The following is a 16,973-nucleotide window of genomic DNA, read 5'->3' as shown; positions in this document are numbered from 1 at the left end:
CCCTGCGACGTCGGAGCCGCCGGAAGTCGTAGTTTCTGAGGAGCCGCGCGTGATGCAGCCCGCCAGGCATTGAGAATCCCGGAACTACAAGTCCCGGCGGGCGCAGCGCACGAGCGCCTTCGGCTCGCGCCTCCCGTCCCTTTCCCGGCTGGCGGCCGCGGGAGCACGATGAAGCGGGAGGGTGGCGCTGCCGCTCCCGGGCGGCCGCGGGCGGGTGAGTGTCCGCGCGGCGCGCCCGGCCTGGGGCTCGCGCCTCGGGGCCGCGCGGTGGGCGCTCCGGGGTCCGCGGAGGGATCGGGCCTGGGGGGGCGGGGCTGACGCGGGCCGGGGTCTGCGCGTCGGTCGGTCGCTCGGTCGCTCGATTCTCCCCTTCCTTCCTCATTCCCGCTTCCTGCGTCCGGGGAGCGCCGGCGGGACCCGGGTCCCGGGGGCCGTCCCTCTGCGGCGGCTTTGCTCAGCCCCGCCGCTGTTGACACTTCGCGCCCAGCCTTCCCCGCGGAGCTTTGGTGGATGCGGAGCTGCCTTCGTGCTCTCCACCCACCGGACACGGTCACCTCCCCCACCCCCTTCGTGACCACCCGAAGCGCCTCCAGACATTGCCCAGCGTCTCCTGGGGGTCGGAGTCCTGCCCCCCACCCCCGCTCGAGACCCGAGGATCCGGAACGGGGAGCGATGGACAGTACGCACGGGAGCCCAAGGACTTGCGACGGGCGCTTTTAAAGGAGCAGGACGCCGAGGGGGAGTGCTGGGCGCTCCTGAGTGGCTTGGTGAGGGGGAGGTGCCTCCAGCCCCAGCCTGGCTCGCGAAGTTGCTGGGAGAGCGAGCCTGGCCGAAGGAGCAAGATGTGCCAGGGCCCCCGGGGTTAGAAAGGGCTTGATGCGCCAGTGAGTGCTGGCAGGGGTGAGAGGGGAGTCCCGGACGCCAGGCTGGGGTGCCAGGCTGGGGTGCGGGTGCAGGGGTTGTACACAGGAGAGCCAGCAGCAGGCCGAAGGCTGGCAAAGAGCCCCTGGCTGTGTGTGGAGGAAGAACTGGGGTTCAGTGGGGAAGCCGGAGGGGGAGGAGGCTCCCACCGCTCACTGGGTCTGGCTCCCGTTGTCATGAACCGCTTGGACATGGAGCTGGGGCTGAGTCTGCTCTTCTGCTGGATCCCACCCTGCTTTGGAAGGAGACGGGTGGAGACTAGGGCTGGAGCTCCCCCCCCACCACTTCGCTGCCTCCTTGCTTAGAGCTCCAGGCTGCCCAGACCATCTGTCCGCCCTTCTCTCCATCCCACAGACCCCTCCCCACACACGCACAGGGCCCCTCTCCTTGGGGCTGCCCACCCCCTGGCCTTTGCCAAGCATGTGGCCTCTCTTCCTCATTCCTTCTGTTTGAGCCTCTCCCTTCCCACACCCCCTCCCTGAAGGCCTGTAGCAGATACTACCTCTCTGTCGTAGATCCCTACTTGAGCTGCTCTGGGCATTCACGTTTCTCCATGGAATCCCCAGTCCCCGTGTCTCGTGGCTCCTGTAGGGTATGGCTGCCCTATTCCCCGGACGTCGGAAACTCCCGCTGAGGGGAATGGGGGTATGCGTGGCCTGGATGGGGGAGATAACCGGCTGAGAAGGAGGGGAGGTCCTCCTTCCGAGGGTTTTCTGTGGAGTGACCCCCACTGCGGCCGTGTGTGACAGTATGTCTGGAAATGGGTGCAACAGGTCAGAGTCTGAAGGATCGACTTAGCTGGGACAAGAACCCCCAGAAAAGTGCCTCTGGTAGGTCGCATGGGGCTTACCAGTACTCCCGAGCCTCTGTCTCTCCTCCCAGGTCCCGTAGCTCCAGGTCCCGTAGCTCCAGGTCAGACTCACGTTCGGCTGTCAGCACGCGCCCCCGCTCCAGCCTGGGGACTGGGCTGCCTGGGTGTGAACTGGGCCGCCTGGGTGTGAACCGGGCCGCCGGACTGGGAGCGCACAACTCAGGAAGTGGGAGAGGCAGGGTGTAAGGGCCTGTACTGGCTGGGTGGCCCCCGGCAGCCCGGGTGCAGTGGTTTGGCTGCCCCCCCCCGCCCCCCGCCGGCTCGTCTTGGCCTGGGGCTCGCTTCAGTGCACGGTGGGCTCCTCGATTTGGGGCTGGCTTATGCGGGAGGTACTACTGTAGAGGGGCCTGCCAAGCCCTCCACTTCCCACAGATGCCCCCCGGCGTCCTCTGTGCTCTGCTCTCGCCCTTTGGCAGAAGGCATTTGCTTGTTCCCTGGAGGAGCATGGAGTCAGGTGGAGCGGACCAAGGGGGAAAGGGGCCCTCGGGGTTGATGCTAATGTCACCTGCAGACCTGGGGCTTGACTGTCCCTAGCAGGGGGAGGCCTGCTGTCTGGAAGCCTCATTGGGGGGTGACCCAAGCCCAGGAGCACCCACGCAGGAGTGGGGGTGCCCCACCCAGCATGGGCTGGAAGGGCACCGGGTGGACAGTGGAGTGGGCTGGTGCGTGTCCAGGCCAGGCTGTGGCCTGTGACTTTGTATACACGCCACAGCTCCTACGGGGAAGTAGGAAGAGGAAGGTGGGGAGACAGAAACCACACTGGGCGTGGTGAGGAACAGTCAGGGTGGCCTGGAGCCGTACATAGCCTGGGCCTGAAGCACTGCTGGCCGCTTGGCTCTCGGGCAGAGCCCCAGGACTGGTCCCCACAGGTTTAGACTCGCGGGTGGGGGGGGGGGGAGGCGGGAAATGCACCTGGTTATGGAGGCCACTTTTACCTGCCCGCACCCTCCCTCCAGCTCAGGGTCTGGCCCAACTTTGTCTGCAGGGGCACAGATGGGAAGCATGTCTTGGGCTGCATGGTGTGAGGGACTGGTGGCCCCCACAGCCAGGTGCTGCGAAAGGACCCAAACCACCCTTTCCCGGAATGCTCTCTCCCCGCTCTGGATCTGGCCAGCCCCTTTCTCCAGGAGTCATACAGAGCGGACTCCCCCAGGCTCAGGCCTCTCTGTATGGGAGAGAAAGCGCAGAAGATGAGTCTGGCCCCAGGGAGCCAGTGGGGAGGCAAAGGGATTCCCCTGGCTGAGTCGAGGGTTAAAGGAGGGATGCTCTTCCCTCCCGCAGAGGGGCCCATGGGTGCTGGAGAGGCTGGACCGGGGTAGGCAAGGTGAGAGGCTACATGGAGGGCAGAGGACACAGCAGCTGTCCAGTCTGGCAACCTTGAGGCCACTGTGGATTAGGACAGTGGGTACAGAGGCTGGGATGGCGGGTGAGGGCAGAGGCCCAGGTTGCGTGCTGGGAGGGAAGGGAGGCCGGGGCGGCCTCAGACAGAGGCCTGCTGAAATGCCTAGGGGATCCCTGACATCACACCCTGCCTGTTTGGGATGGAAAAGCCACGCAAAGGGGACATCAGGGAACAGCTGGAGAAGCGTATGGGGCTTTGCTATGGCAACGCGGCCTGTTTCTATAGGATTTGGCAGCCCAGCTTGGGCTTGGGCCCAGGGGCCCCGGGCAGGGGCTGACCCAGGGGCTGGGTGGTCCGTGGGTGATGATACAAGGGGCTGGCCCTGGAGCTCTGGCTGTAGTCCAGCCGGCCACCCACGGTGCCGTGCCAGGCAGGGCTGAGGTGTCCTGAGCCCCCAGTGTCCCCCCTGGAGCAGTCACCACCAAATGTGTGGCCTGATGGGGGTTTTGGGGCGCGCCTGCCCCCTGGCTGGCTCAGCAGGGCTGTTCAGGAGACTCCACCACACCCACTGCCTGGGGCCACCGGGGGAGCCGCATCGAGGCGGGGCTTGGCCCCAGTGGGACCTGCTTCTGGCCACCCCCCCCCCATTCCCTCACTGACAGCTGCACGGACCAAACTGGGGGGCCTGGTTCCCACATTCCCAAGAGTAAGGACTTGTCCAGGGGGTGGGCTGGGGAGGGGTTCCCCAGGGAGCTGGCCTGCCCTCTGGTGCTCGCTGCCCAGGGAAGCGGGCTGGTAGAGGGGCCTTCCCGAGGAGGAGCTGGGGGTGGGGAAGTCCAGGGCATGGTAGGTGCATCCCTAGTTCCTCATCGGGCAGGGAGCGCACCCTAGGGCCCCAGAAGCCCTTTGGACATGGACGTGGGTGGACAAAGATCCCTGGGCCTTGACCGTGGGCTCAAGCAAGGGGCTGCAGGGACGCTGATTCTGCACTGACCCTCCGCGCCCATGGGCACCGCAGTCCCACCAGCCTCACCTGAGGCATGCAGACCCATCTCCACCAGGACCTGGGGTCTTTGGTTTCTAAGAGCTGGAATCATTGGCTCCCTCCCCTGGGCTCTCTGCTGAGGCACCGGGCACAGGCAGAGTGGGGACTCAGCTGGGGAGGGGAGGGCAGCTGCGGGGCGGGGGGGGGGGGGGGGGGGGGAGACAGCCTATCTCACCCTCCTCCCACCCCAGCTGAGCCTGGCAGCCCGAGCTCACAGCTTTTCCCAGGTTGGGCCAGTCCGGTTCTCTAGTTGACAGCACCCTGTCCACCTGCTGGTGGGGGGGGGGGCTGCTGGGGAGGCGTGAGGAGGCCTATCCCCCAGGGGGCTGGGCACACCCCGCAGCACTGCTGGGCCCCGCCAGGGGGGTGAGGAGCTGCGCTGTTGTGTTTCCGCGCGTTGGGCTTACGGAGCTGGAGGACGCCAGGGGAAGACTCTTCTTGCGAAATGCAGCCCCCCGGGGAGCGGGCCGAAGGCTCCGGCGTCTTGCTCAATCCCATGGTGGTAGGATCTGATCCTTTCAGTCAGAGACACACATTTGCGGAGGGGCCGTGGCCTGCAGCTGGGTCCCGCCCACCTGGGATCCCTGGCTGCAGGCCGCGCGTGCCAACCTACATAAACGGATAAATGGGAAAGCAGCTCCCTCCCTCTCTCCGTAGCTCAGCTTTGTGCCTGGGCCAGGCCTGTAAGTCCCCTGCGGTGTGTCGGCGGCCAGGGCTGCTGCTGGCTGTCAGGGGACTTTCCAGCCGATTTGCATGTGGCCCTGCGTGCCTTTCTGTTTACTTCACTTCAGACTGGGGGAGCGCCAGACACCCGCTGTCTCTGACCACAGCGATGGGCATGCAGGCCCCACGGGGGGCTGGTGGCCTGGCCGTGGTCCCATGGGGGAGTCCCTGCTGGGGTCCCCGGCTGCCTGGACCGCGGGTTCTCCCAGCTGCTGCCTCTGGGCCTCGGGAGCGTGCAGCAGAGGGGGCAGATGGGCTGTGAAATCCAGGTCAGTGTGGGCCAGCCGCCTCCCCGTGAGCACCCCCCTCCGCCCAGCACGCCCCGTGGTGCCGAGGCTGGAGCAAACCTCAGGCTTCCCGAGAGATGAGTCCTAGCGCTCCTCCGAGCTGTCTGGACCTCACTCCGGCCACGGTGGCCCCCGTGATTTCCTGCTTGGCCTGGAGACAGCAGGGCCACTGGAGCTGGGGCACATGGACAGGCCATATTCCCACATCTGTCCAAGGGCCTGATGCTGCCCACTCCCAGGAACCCTGCTTCTCCCCCTGCCCCCAAGAGGACAAGCTACTGGACAGCCTGGTCTGGGACACACAGCCAACTCCCCTGAGTCCCTCCCAGCCTGGGGCATGGTGGGCAGGAGGGCGAGGCTTCGGCCAACCTCTTGGGTCCCTCTATCTAGCCAGACCCCCGCTGGGCACTGCGAGCACGGGGCGGGGCGGGGGGGTATTGGTGCTTTGTGGCTGTGCCAGCCCTGGCTGACCGCTGTCCCCTGGAGGCCTGAGTCCAGAAGACCGGGAGGTCGGCAGTGCCGGGACATCTGAAGGGGCAGGCGGGAGGGAGCGGAGGCAGTGGGGGCAGGGCGGGCAGTGACAGACAGCTCCGGAGCAGTGTGGGGACACAGGGCTAGAGGGCCAGCCCCTCCCTGTGGACCCACAGGCCGGCCTGGAGGACCACTGAGCGGCTCTGGCGTGTGTATGTGAGGGAGCCGGGCCAGGGCCCCGGGGCCCAGCGGAGAAGGTGCTGGAGCCAGCCACGGGCTTTACCTATACCGGGTGGGCACAAAGCGTGTCTCTTGCCTGCTTGCACAGGGTGGGAGGCTCAGCATCGAACTGCAGCATGGGCCCGGCCTGCCACACCCCTCCCGCCCCACCGCTGACCTCCTCGGGACCTGCTGAGTGCAGTTCTCACCGCCGAGCTGGGTGGTGGGTGACGAACCTCTGGTGTGGCGTGGGGGGTGCTGCTCGCCGGTCTCTCAAGGTAGAGAGCACTTGGGTGCCTGGTGTGTGGCCCTCCTCCTCCGGGGGGTGCCTGCAGCTGACTGGGGGCCGCAGCAGGAGACCCTGACACTGGGAGGGGCCCTGGGAGGTGGGCACTCCCCCCGCGAAGGAGCAGCTCTCCCTAGCCGACCGCATCCTGGGCGGCTCTGGCCGCTAGTGCTCCGGGGGCCCAGCCAGGCCCCTCTGCGGGTGTATGTGTGTGTCGTTGGGGGGGCAGTTCTCAGAGGCCAGGAGGAGTCCCCCTGTGCCTTCTCCCTGCTATCTCAGCCCAAGTCCCGAGCTGGGGCATCAGAGGGTAGCCCCCGTTTCCGGAGGAGAGGCCTGCCCAAGGTCAGGAGTCAGGGCTCGCACCTCCTGCTCCTGCCTGAAAATGGCTTGGCCTGTGCCATGAGGCTCTGAGTGCCCGCCCCGGTGCATACTGACAGGCTCTCTGGGGCGTGGCCGCTGTCCTTCCGCCGGCACACGGGGGCTTTCTGGGCCGATCACACCTGCCCTGACAAGAAAGGGGCACGGGGCTTGATCCCGCCCTGTGTGCCACACCACCAACCAGGCCTGGCCCCGGACACTTGCCCTCAGACCCAGAGGACCCAACGGAGCCCCTTGAGGGCTCTCCACCTCTGGGGCGGTGCTGGTGGCTTTTCTACGGGGCTAGGCCTTAAAGGAAGGTGAAGTGCCCCCCGCCGCCTACACCCCGGGCCTCCTCCCTCCCTCAGGGCTCTGCACACCTCGGGTGGGAGGGGAAGGGACTTTGCCCACACGGCCGGCTCTTGTCTTCCTGTCGGGCGTGGTGGCGGGGCGGGGGGGGGCCAGTGTGCCCATCGTGGACCAGCCAGAGCAGGGCGTCTGGCCGAGGCCACCATCTCTGAAGCCCGCCCCCACCCCCGCAGGAGACGCGGCCGGAGGACCCTAGACCCCTCTAGAGCATGAGCTCGGGCAAGAAGGCCCGCTACAACCGCTTCTCGGGGGGCCCTGCCGACCTTCCCGCCGCAGACGCCACAGCCGCGGTAAGAGCAGACCTCATGGCTGTGGGCCCCCGGCCTCCAGAGCTGTCCCCTCCCCACCCGGAGGGCCTGTGGGAAGGCCGGGCAGGCATATTGGTGACCTGTCCCTGTGAACACGCCCATGCACGCGGGAACATCGGCGGGAGAGTGTGTCCGTGCGCATTCCTGTGCGTGTCCCCGTCCTCTCTGGGGCTCGGTGCCAAGTCTCCTGCATTCTCTCTCCAGACCAGAATGGAAACGACCTTTGGGCCTGCCTTTTCGGCCGTCACCACCATCACGAAAGGTGAGCGTGCGAACCCGGGCCTGTCTGGGCTGTGCAGAATCTGGGCGCCCCAGACTCCTGCCAGCCAGGGCCCTGCAGGGGTGTGAGTTGGGGGCTGGTGCTGGGGAGTGGCCGGGAGTCCGCAGGCCGGTTCCTGGCTCCTCCTCCAAACTGCCGTCCCTGCCCCTTCTCCAGGCCCTTCTCCGATCCGTGTTGGGGTGGGGGGGCTGCCCAGACTTCCCCAGCACCCCCACCATCCTTCCCTTGTTCTAGTGAGCCCCAGGTCTTCCCCGCCCCAGGCTCCTAGCAGCCCCCGAGAGGCCAGAAGCGGGGGGCACGGGGCATGGGTAGGTAACAAGTACTCACAGGAGTCCTTTCTGCAGCCAGCTCCCGCCGCTGGGCTGTGTGTTCAAGGTCCCCAGGAGCTAACGTTCCCGAGTCCCGGGGGGTGGGGTGGCCCCTTCTCGTGGGGCTGGGCAGACTTCAGACAGAGTGTGTCCTTCTGCCGGTTCCGTGTGCTCCTCCTCACTCTGTAGCTAGAGTCTTAGCTTTCGCGGGCTTCCCTCCGGCGGGGTGGTGCCTGTGCTCACTCCAGCCAGACGCTCTGAAAGTGCCTTTTCTTCTTCAGTGTTCTCTTCTGAAAAAAGAAACGAATGTCCCCTGTCATCCCACCGCCCAAGGCGCTCTCCTGAACGCCTCAGCCCTTTTCAGAAGCAGCCCAGCTCCCCGGCCTGGCGTCCCGGCTCCCAGGCTCTCGCCCCCCCATCCAATCCCCCTGTGGAGGAGATGGGTCAGAGCCGGGCATGAACAGTGGCGTCCCCTGGCCCCTCACGTTACAGATAGGGAAACTGAGGCCTAGTCACAGAGCAGCTGCTCAAAGCCTGAATCAGGACCCCAGGTCTTGGGGCTGCTTGTCATGTCTGGGTCTGGCTGGGACCTGAGGCTGGCGCCTGCAGGGCCTGTAAGGAAGGTTCTCGGGCTCCCACGTGGACCCCTCACCAACGCCTTCGACGGAGTGCTCTGAGAAGGCCCGAGGCCGGTTCCAGGTTCTGGCCAGGGCAACAGGTGGAAGTTCAGCGAGCCCAACAGCGGGCTGTCTCCGTGTCCCCACCACACACCAGCCAAGGGGCCTCAGGCCTCCCTGTCCCTCCGTTTTCCCCTTTGTGAGGCTCTCAGAGCCCTCCGCCCCCAGCAGGGTTTCCTCGAGGGCAAAGCAGACGATATCCAAGCTCCCAGCAAGCAGCCACGGCTGTGATCACTCAGGTGCTGGTCTCACGCCTCCGCCGGGTGCAGGGTGACCCCGGGATCGGGCTGGGTGCAGTGCTGCCCCCCACCCTCTGCGCAGCCTGCCCGGGGATCTGAGTCTCGGGGGCTGCTCCCTTCTGGGGCCCCGGGGCTCTGGCTAGGGACTCGGGCAGCTCACGCTCTACACCTTGCCCTACACAGGCCCCTGCTGGGGGCAGCGGCTTCCCAGCGGCCCTCAGGTCGAGGAGGAGACCGTGGGAGTGCGGGGAGGCAAGAGACCTCCTGGAGAGGACTAGCTCCACATTGGGATCAGCACCCCCCACCCCTGCTGGGCCCATCTGTCCAGGGGGCCACCTCCCACCACGGTGGGCCAGCACTCATGGCGTCCCCGCCCTCTTGTCTCGGCAGCTGATGGGACCAGCACGTACAAACAGCACCGCCGGACGCCGTCCTCCTCCAGCAGCCTCGCCTACTCCCCGCGGGATGAGGAGGACAGCATGGTAGGTCTGTGCGGCGACCACCTCTCCCCACGGCCTCCCGCTTTGTCGTCCTTCTCAACGGCCAAGTCCCAGGAGTAGCTGAGGGGGAAGGCTCAGCTGGGAGGCAGCACCCCCACCGGGTAGAGTGGGCTGCGGAGGCTGAGGGCTGGTGTGTCCGGACACCCTGAGGCCTCAGCACCCGTGGCTGGACTGCGTGGGACAAGCGGCCAGAGAGGGCAGCTAGGCCAGGTTGTACAGGGCCCACAGGCTGGAGCCGTGGGAGCCACGGAAAGTTGTCACGAGATTAGGTTTTTGTTTAAAGCCGCCTCTACTGTTGAGTAGAGGACAGGCGGGTGGACTGCAGGGTGGCGGTAGGAGGCCCTAGCAGGTGACTGGAGGGTGGGCGGCCCGGGTGGGGCATGGGAAGTCTGTGGGAGAGGCAGGGTGAGGAAGGGAGTCGGTGCAGCACCGGGCTCGCTGTTAGTGCCCAGACCGTGTGGCAAGGGTCCCCATGGCTGTTCTCTGCCTGTCGGGGCCCTGGGCCCGCTGTGGGAGGGGAAGACCTGCCCCGGACCCAGGGCTGGTTCAGGCCCTCCCGCCACTCACCTGTCCCCTGGCCTTGCTCTCTCCTTTCCCCCGGTGGGACCTCACCGGTGTCTGCCCGCCCGACTCCAGCTGGTTCTCCTTCCCTGCCAGCCCCCCAGACCCCAAGTCTTCGCATGCCGGGCTGCCAGGCCTTATTTCCAACTTAACACGAGCAAACACGGGTCTTAGTTACTGGAGTGTGCTGTGGGCCGGGCAGCACACGAGGTCTTCTCGAGGCACGAAGCAGATGCGTCTCCCTCTGGTTCTGCCTGCCTCCGCGTGCGGGCCGTCCGACTCGCCTGCGGCTGGTGGGGAGGGGGTTTCCCGGCCTCCCAGAGAGGTTTGGACAGGGGCAGCTGGGCCCGTGGCTGAGTGTGGAGGCAGGAGGTCCGTGGTTCGTGAAGGAGGCTTCTGAGTGGGAGAGGAGGACGGTGGAGAGCAGCTGCTCTTACAGGATCTCTCCTGGGGGTTCTAGGCCAATAAGGGGGAAGGAACAGTCCCCCCTACCCCGTGCTCCCCCGGATCCTTCCCCTCAGTGGCTCAGGCAGAGACAGGCCCCCGTGGCCCTGCTTCCTGCTTCCAGCATCTGGGCCAGGGTTCGGGGGGCAGGGGGGCGTCCCTGCCTTCCCCGGGAGCCTCATCAGCCTGGCCTAGCGCACCTGGCTAAGGAAGCCAGATGGGCAGCCAAGCCCCAGGGGACCCGGAGCCCGAAGCCTCCGCCAGCCATCCCCTTCTGTAGCCACCCAGGCAGGGAGGCCAGCCCCGGCCCGGCTGATGGAGGCGCCCCGTGTGCAGCCCACACTCCCTCACGGGAAGCAGGAAGCAGGCCAGGCGAGCGAGTCCTCCTGGAATTGAATAGCAGGAAGTCTCTCCATTTACACAAAGAAAGTTGGCAGACGTGCGCGGGTGGCCCAGCAACAGGGCCGGGACCGCTGGGCAGGCCCGGGGCCTGGACACCACACGGACTTCCCGGGCACACGCGGTGGCCCTGCGGGGCCAAGGGAGCGCCCGCCAGGACCGGGGGCTCTGCCCTGCCCACTGGCTGACGGGCCACCCGCCCCCGTGCCCCGCAGCCCCCCATCAGCACGCCGCGCCGCTCCGACTCGGCCATCTCCGTCCGCTCTCTGCACTCCGAGTCCAGCATGTCCCTGCGCTCCACGTTCTCGCTGCCCGAGGAGGAGGAGGAACCGGTAGGTGTGTCCGCCACAGCAGGGTGGCCCCGCTGGCAGCGGCACCGTCCCCCCCGGGGCCTTGTGGGAGGGGGTGATCCGGCCTAGCCCCCAGGCCCCTTCTTCCCACTTCCCAGCCCGGGGGCTCCCCGACACCGGCTCTGGGGAGTGAGGGTGGAGCCCGCGTGGCGTCCCCTCTCGGTCCCCATCGCAGGTGGACAGGACGCAGTGATAGCCCAGGGCCGGTGCCCTCGATCAGACCCAGCCCCAGGCCTCAGCAGGCCCTTGTCGGGCGCCCCCCGTTCCCTCCCACGCCTGCGTTCGCTCACCCTGCCCGGCCGCTTCTAGGAGCCGCTGGTGTTCGCGGAGCAGCCCTCGGTGAAGCTCTGCTGCCAGCTCTGCTGCGGCGTGTTCAAGGACCCCGTGATCACCACGTGCGGGGTAAGGCTGCCCTGGCCCGCCCGGCCCGGTCCTTCCTGGCCTGTCACCACCACGAGGCTCAGGCAAGACACCGGCCCCTCTGCTGCGCAGCCTTGGCCTCCGTTCCAGGCCTGGTGTGGCCGCCCAGCAGGTGGCCCCTGCCGGCGACACAGACCGGGGCGGGGGGGGGGGGGCGACTCTGTGGTTATGGCCCAAGCCCACCCCTTGTCTCCACAGCACACGTTCTGTCGACGATGCGCCCTGAAGTCAGGTAAGGCCCTCCCAGACCTGGGCCCCACCACCTCATTACCCGGCTTGGGGGGGATCCCTCCGGGGAGGTCCCGGCCCACGCCCAGCACCGATGGGGCCCCTGGTACACGCTGGCTTCTCCCGAGTCCAGCCCCCATCAGCAGCCCTGCGTGCCTGTGGGCCGGGCTCCACACATGGGCGGGCAGAGCAGCGAGACCCACAGCTCAGGGGCCCCGGGGCAGAGTGGCTGCTGTCTCTGGCAAGAGCCGCCCACCTCACCGTCCCAAGCCTTGGCACCCCGGGCCCGGGCTGGCTCCCTCTGCCCTGTCCCAGACTCCTGAGTCACCTCCTGCTCGCCCAGTGGTCACGCTTAGTGGCCCAGCTGTGTACTCCTCCTGTTCCAGGCACCTCAGTGGGGCAGGTAGACCGGGAGTTGGGGGGGTCTCCCCGGACGGAGGTCAGTCCACCCAGCATGTTCCAGGCCTGCCACATCAGGACTCAGTTTCCCACCAGCTGCTCACGGGGGGATGTCTCCCAGCACAGACCGGCCCCTGTGTTCCCAGCAGAGCTGCCAGGGGTGGGGGAGGAGGGTGGGGTCAGCGTGTCTTCCCCTGCAGAGAAGTGCCCCGTGGACCACGCCAAGCTCACGGTGGTGGTGAACAACATCGCAGTCGCTGAACAGATCGGGGAGCTCTTCATCCACTGCAGGCACGGCTGCCGGGCGGCAGGGAGTGGGAAGCCCCCCGTCTTTGAGGTGGACCCCCGAGGGTGCCCCTTCACCATCAAGCTCAGCGCTCGCAAGTAAGTGATCCCCTCGGCCCTTGTCCCCACTGCCCAGGGGCAACAGAGCATGGGGGGCACTAACCCCCCCCAACCCTACCCCTATACCCTGCCCCCCCCAGGGACCATGAGGGCAGCTGCGACTACCGGCCTGTGCGATGCCCCAACAACCCCAGCTGCCCGCCCCTCCTCAAGATGAACCTGGAGGCCCACCTGAAGGAGTGTGAGCACATCAAGTGTCCCCACTCCAAGTACGGGTGAGTGGGCGGGGCGGGCTGCGGGGGGCCGCCCCGGGCTGGGGGCCGGGAGGCAGGACGGTGGGGGGTGGGGGCTGGGGGGCTGGGCTGGCATTCACAGTCCCTCCTTCAGCAAACCTTTGTTGAGATCCGCTTGTGTGCTGAGCGCTGGGGAGACAGCCAGGGTCCCAGGGAGACGGACCCTAGCGGGAGCCACACCACCATCCCTGTAATTACAAACTGAGGTACAGGTGCGGCGAAGGAGAGCCCTGAGCCCCCACCGGGAGCACAGAGGGCTCGCAGCGGTCGGGGAGCCTGGGGCAGGGGCAGGGATGGACCTGAGGCGGGCCCTGAGGACTCATACATATGTGCGTGGGAGCCCGGGAGCAGCGTGGGGGCCAACACGGGCGGAGAGGAGAGCCGAGTGTGGCGGGCCGGAGAAGAGGCAGGTCTGGGAGGCTGGCAGAGGCTGTGGGCGAGCCCTTGAAGAGCTCTGATTAGTAGCAAAGTGACATTTCCTTGCAAAGCGGCCTGCGGGGTGCTGAGCGGTAGCAGGACGCATGGGCAGGCAGCCGGCGTGGGGAGGACTGGCAGAGAAGTGGGACTCGACATCCTGGGGTGCGGGGAGCAGGGGAGGGCCCCACCAGGCAGGCGGGTGAATGGGTGGGCAGGGCAGTCATCCTGTCCCTCCAGGTGCACCTTCATTGGGAACCAGGACACCTATGAGACGCACCTGGAGACATGCCACTTTGAGGGCCTGAAGGAGTTCCTGCAGCAGACAGACGACCGCTTCCACGAGATGCACGTAGCGCTGGCCCAGAAAGACCAGGAGATCGCCTTCCTGCGCTCCATGCTGGGCAAGCTCTCGGAGAAGATTGACCAGCTGGAGAAGAGCCTGGAGCTCAAGTTCGGTGAGGCCAGGTCCCAGAGAGGCGGGGTTGCGGCCCCTCCTCCTGCTCTCTGACACCATCTTTCTGGCCTCTCAGATGTCCTAGACGAAAACCAGAGCAAGCTCAGCGAGGACCTCATGGAATTCCGGAGGGACGCGTCCATGCTGAACGTGAGCTCCGCCGAGGGCCACATGTGGGGGCGGGACCACGTGTGGGGGCGGGACCACGTGTGGGGGCGGGTTCCTGCAGGGGCGGGGCCAAGTGCGTGGAGCCCGCGGGCAGGGCCATAGGACCGCCCCTCGGCTTGGGCCCTGGCAGGAGTTAGGTGTCTCTGCTGGGGAAGGCTGCTGCTGCAGCGCCTGTGCCCCGGCCCTGGGCCCGGCCTGGGGGCAGGCGGCCCACCGAGCCACAGCCAGCATGCCCTTCGCTCTTGGCCTTGGCAGGATGAGCTGTCCCACATCAACGCGCGGCTGAACATGGGCATCCTAGGATGTGAGTACAGGCCTGGGGCTGCTCCCTCCGCTGCCCCTGAGCACCTCCAGGCCCTCACTGGCTCCTCGCGTCTCCGCAGCCTATGACCCGCAGCAGATCTTCAAGTGCAAAGGAACCTTCGTGGGCCACCAGGGTCCAGTCTGGTGTCTCTGTGTCTACTCCATGGGGGACCTGCTGTTCAGCGGCTCCTCTGACAAGACCATCAAGGTGAGTGGGGTCTTGCCTCGAGGGTAGGCATGCATGCAACCCCTGCCAGCTCTGGCCTACCTGTGGGCAGGGCTTTCCCTAAGCACACCTGCCATCCCCATTCCCACCATGCTGCCCCTCCATGGGGCTGACCCCGCTGGGACCCACCCGCATGCTGGTCTCTGCAGGTGTGGGACACGTGTACCACCTACAAGTGTCAGAAGACCCTCGAGGGCCACGACGGCATCGTGTTGGCCCTGTGCATCCAAGGGTGAGTGTGGCCACGGTGCCCAGGCAGAGCCAGGGACGGGAGACCCCGCGCTGCCACCCGCTGGGCCAGGAGCCGAGCCTGTGTGGTCACGTGTGTTCTCATGGGGCTGTGTCTACCCCTCCTGTGGGGCACCCTCACCCTCGAGCAGGGCTGGTGGCACGTGGGCCCTCCCACTCTCTAGAAGTACATTTAGGAGGTGTAGCCCCGGCCCTGGGGTGCCTGGGGCAGCAGAGGACCGAGCAGGGGCAGGAGCTCAGCGACCACTCACTGGCCAGAGCCCTGGGCACAGCTCAGGAACAAGACCACTGCTACCCCCTCGCCCCCAGGATAGCCCCTTCTAGACCTTCCCTCCTGTCGTGAGGCTCTATGTTACGGACACGAGCGTGAGAGATAAAGAGAGAGAACCGCGCTCCCAGAACGCAGCGGCTTGCCGGCCAACAGCACTAACGAGTCGTTACCTCCCAGCTCCCTGTCGGACACTTGTCAGGCAGGCGGTAGGGGGCCAGGGTTCGACTCCCAAGGTTTCCTCGCTGAGACAGGAAATCCGAGGGAGCGGGAGCAGCCCTGGCGCTGCTCTGAGCTGTCGGGTCCTGGTGGCGGCTGCTCCTTCGGCCAGGCCGGGCAGCGTCGGCGAGGACGGCGGATTCCGCCCCCCTGACCCCGCGGCTCCCCTCCAACAGGTGCAGGCTGTACAGCGGCTCCGCGGACTGTACCATCATCGTGAGTGGGGCCGCGGCGGGCGGGTGTGCTCTGGGGAGCCAGGCCTGCCGCCTCGCTGGGGCCTGAGGCTTTCCGTCCTCCTCCTTGCCAGGTGTGGGACATCCAGAACCTGCAGAAGGTGAACACCATCCGGGCCCACGACAACCCGGTGTGCACGCTGGTCTCCTCACACAACATGCTCTTCAGCGGCTCCCTGAAGGCCATCAAGGTCGGGCAGGGCGCCGTGTATCCGCGCGTGGGGCATCGGGGGGCTGGCTGCCTGCCCCCCCCCCCCGCCCACGCTCATGGCCGCCCCCGCAGGTCTGGGACATCGTGGGCACTGAACTGAAGCTAAAGAAGGAACTCACGGGGCTCAACCACTGGGTCCGGGCCCTGGTGGCCGCCCAGAGCTACCTGTACAGCGGCTCCTACCAGACAATCAAGGTGGGCCCGTGGGCCCGTCCCTGTGCCGGGACCGTCCAGACCTGCCCCTGGGCGGCTCCTCCTCCACTGTCCCCTCGCTGCTGGGGCAGGGAGACCCTCACACCCTTCCCAGGGGATGGGTGGGCTGCTCCCGGTGTCCAAAGCCTTGGAGGCCCTGGGGGTGAGGTGCCTGGCCTAGGACCAAGTGGCCTGAGCTTGTCCGTAGATCTGGGACATCCGGACCCTCGACTGCATCCATGTCCTGCAGACCTCTGGCGGCAGCGTCTACTCTATTGCAGTGACGAATCACCACATCGTCTGTGGCACCTACGAGAACCTCATCCATGTAAGGCGGACGCCCAGGGCCGGGCATCCCCCTGGGCTGGGCCTCCCCCTGGGCCCCTGTCCTCCCCAGCCTGTGGCCCTGACCTGCCTGCGCCACTCCTGCAGGTGTGGGACATCGAGTCCAAGGAGCAGGTGCGGACCCTGACAGGCCACGTGGGCACCGTGTACGCTCTGGCAGTCATCTCCACGCCAGACCAGACCAAAGTCTTCAGTGCGTCCTATGACCGCTCGCTCAGGGTGCGTGCTGGCCTAGCGCTGGGGGGCGGGGGGGCGCTGCGGGCGGGCGGCTGGGCCCGGCCGGGCGCTCACGCTCCACGTGCCCCCAGGTCTGGAGTATGGACAACATGATCTGCACGCAGACCCTGCTGCGTCACCAAGGCAGCGTGACCGCACTGGCCGTGTCGCGGGGCCGGCTCTTCTCGGGCGCCGTGGATAGCACTGTGAAGGTCAGGGCCTGGGCTCAGGCCTTCCCCGGGGCGCTGTGTGCCAGGAGCAGGGGGTGCGGGCAGAGGAGCTAGAAGCCCCAGGCAGCTGGCACTGGGAGGGCAGGTGTGTGTGGTGGGTGGTGGGGACACAGCAGCGTGGCCAAAGGATCACCTGAACCAGAGCCCTTCCTCTGCAGGTCTGGACGTGCTGACAGAACGCAGGGCCATCTTGGCTTCCGCTGCAGCCTCCCAGGCCGGTCCCCACCAGGCTGACCACGGGAGGAGTCTCGGGGAGGGGGCGTGTCTCTGCCTGCCCTGCGGGGACAGGCGGGCAGGTTCACCCTGCTAGACAGAGCCCTTCCTGCCCTGTGCCCGGCGAGCCTCCCGCCGCTTGGCCTTGTGATCGTCGCTGCCAGGACAGTGCCCAGCCCCTCTCACTGGGGGCCAGGTGCGATGCTCACCCGGCCCACACCCCATCCCCACCCCAGGTGGGCTGTGGGCCTTTTTACTCACCTTTTCTACTGTTTTTAGACTGTATATAGATTTGATTACTTCCTGATTGAAATAAAAGCTGCACAGACTGTGGCTGTGAGTGGGGACCGTCTGTGGGGTGACGGAGAGGCCACACGAGAAGGCTGG

At 66.9% G+C, this 16,973-nt stretch overlaps 1 protein-coding gene across 3 annotated transcripts; it reads left to right on the top strand.

Annotated features, from left to right (window-relative positions):
* The first annotated feature begins 67 nt into the window (after positions 1–67).
* On the top strand, positions 68–16,919 carry TRAF7 (TNF receptor associated factor 7). 3 transcript variants are annotated; one of them, XM_045992535.1, is made up of 21 exons: positions 68–214; positions 7,065–7,181; positions 7,404–7,461; positions 9,094–9,185; positions 10,823–10,939; positions 11,267–11,359; positions 11,576–11,609; positions 12,205–12,388; positions 12,490–12,618; positions 13,297–13,514; positions 13,590–13,663; positions 13,937–13,985; positions 14,065–14,192; positions 14,360–14,442; positions 15,123–15,162; positions 15,254–15,370; positions 15,463–15,585; positions 15,791–15,910; positions 16,015–16,146; positions 16,236–16,355; positions 16,532–16,919. In XM_045992535.1, exons 2-21 carry the CDS (start codon positions 7,101–7,103, stop codon positions 16,544–16,546), a joined length of 2,007 nt encoding a protein of 668 aa, XP_045848491.1. In that variant the 5' UTR covers positions 68–214; positions 7,065–7,100; the 3' UTR covers positions 16,547–16,919. The 3 variants fall into 3 exon arrangements, with proteins under 3 accessions (XP_045848491.1, XP_045848489.1, XP_045848490.1); XM_045992533.1 differs by having other exon boundaries at positions 12,490–12,624; XM_045992534.1 differs by lacking the exon at positions 68–214 and adding an exon at positions 5,035–5,171 and having other exon boundaries at positions 12,490–12,624.
* Positions 16,920–16,973: the final 54 nt, after the last annotated feature.

The sequence above is a fragment of the Meles meles genome, chromosome 21 (assembly GCF_922984935.1).
Source record: "Meles meles chromosome 21, mMelMel3.1 paternal haplotype, whole genome shotgun sequence".
Classification (NCBI taxonomy): domain Eukaryota; kingdom Metazoa; phylum Chordata; class Mammalia; order Carnivora; family Mustelidae; genus Meles; species Meles meles.
Note: the sequence above shows the minus strand (reverse complement) of the source record. Positions and strands in the feature narration are given on the sequence as shown.

What these genes read in the sequence shown, in the direction of transcription:
- TRAF7 (XM_045992533.1), top strand. Translation starts at nt 7,101, where the DNA reads ATGAGCTCGGGCAAGAAGGCCCGCTACAACCGCTTCTCGGGGGGCCCT. An exon ending in GGGACGCGTCCATGCTGAAC is followed by an intron (nt 13,664 to 13,936) that starts GTGAGCTCCGCC and finishes TGGCCTTGGCAG; the next exon opens with GATGAGCTGTCCCACATCAA. An exon ending in CCTACGAGAACCTCATCCAT is followed by an intron (nt 15,911 to 16,014) that starts GTAAGGCGGACG and finishes CCACTCCTGCAG; the next exon opens with GTGTGGGACATCGAGTCCAA.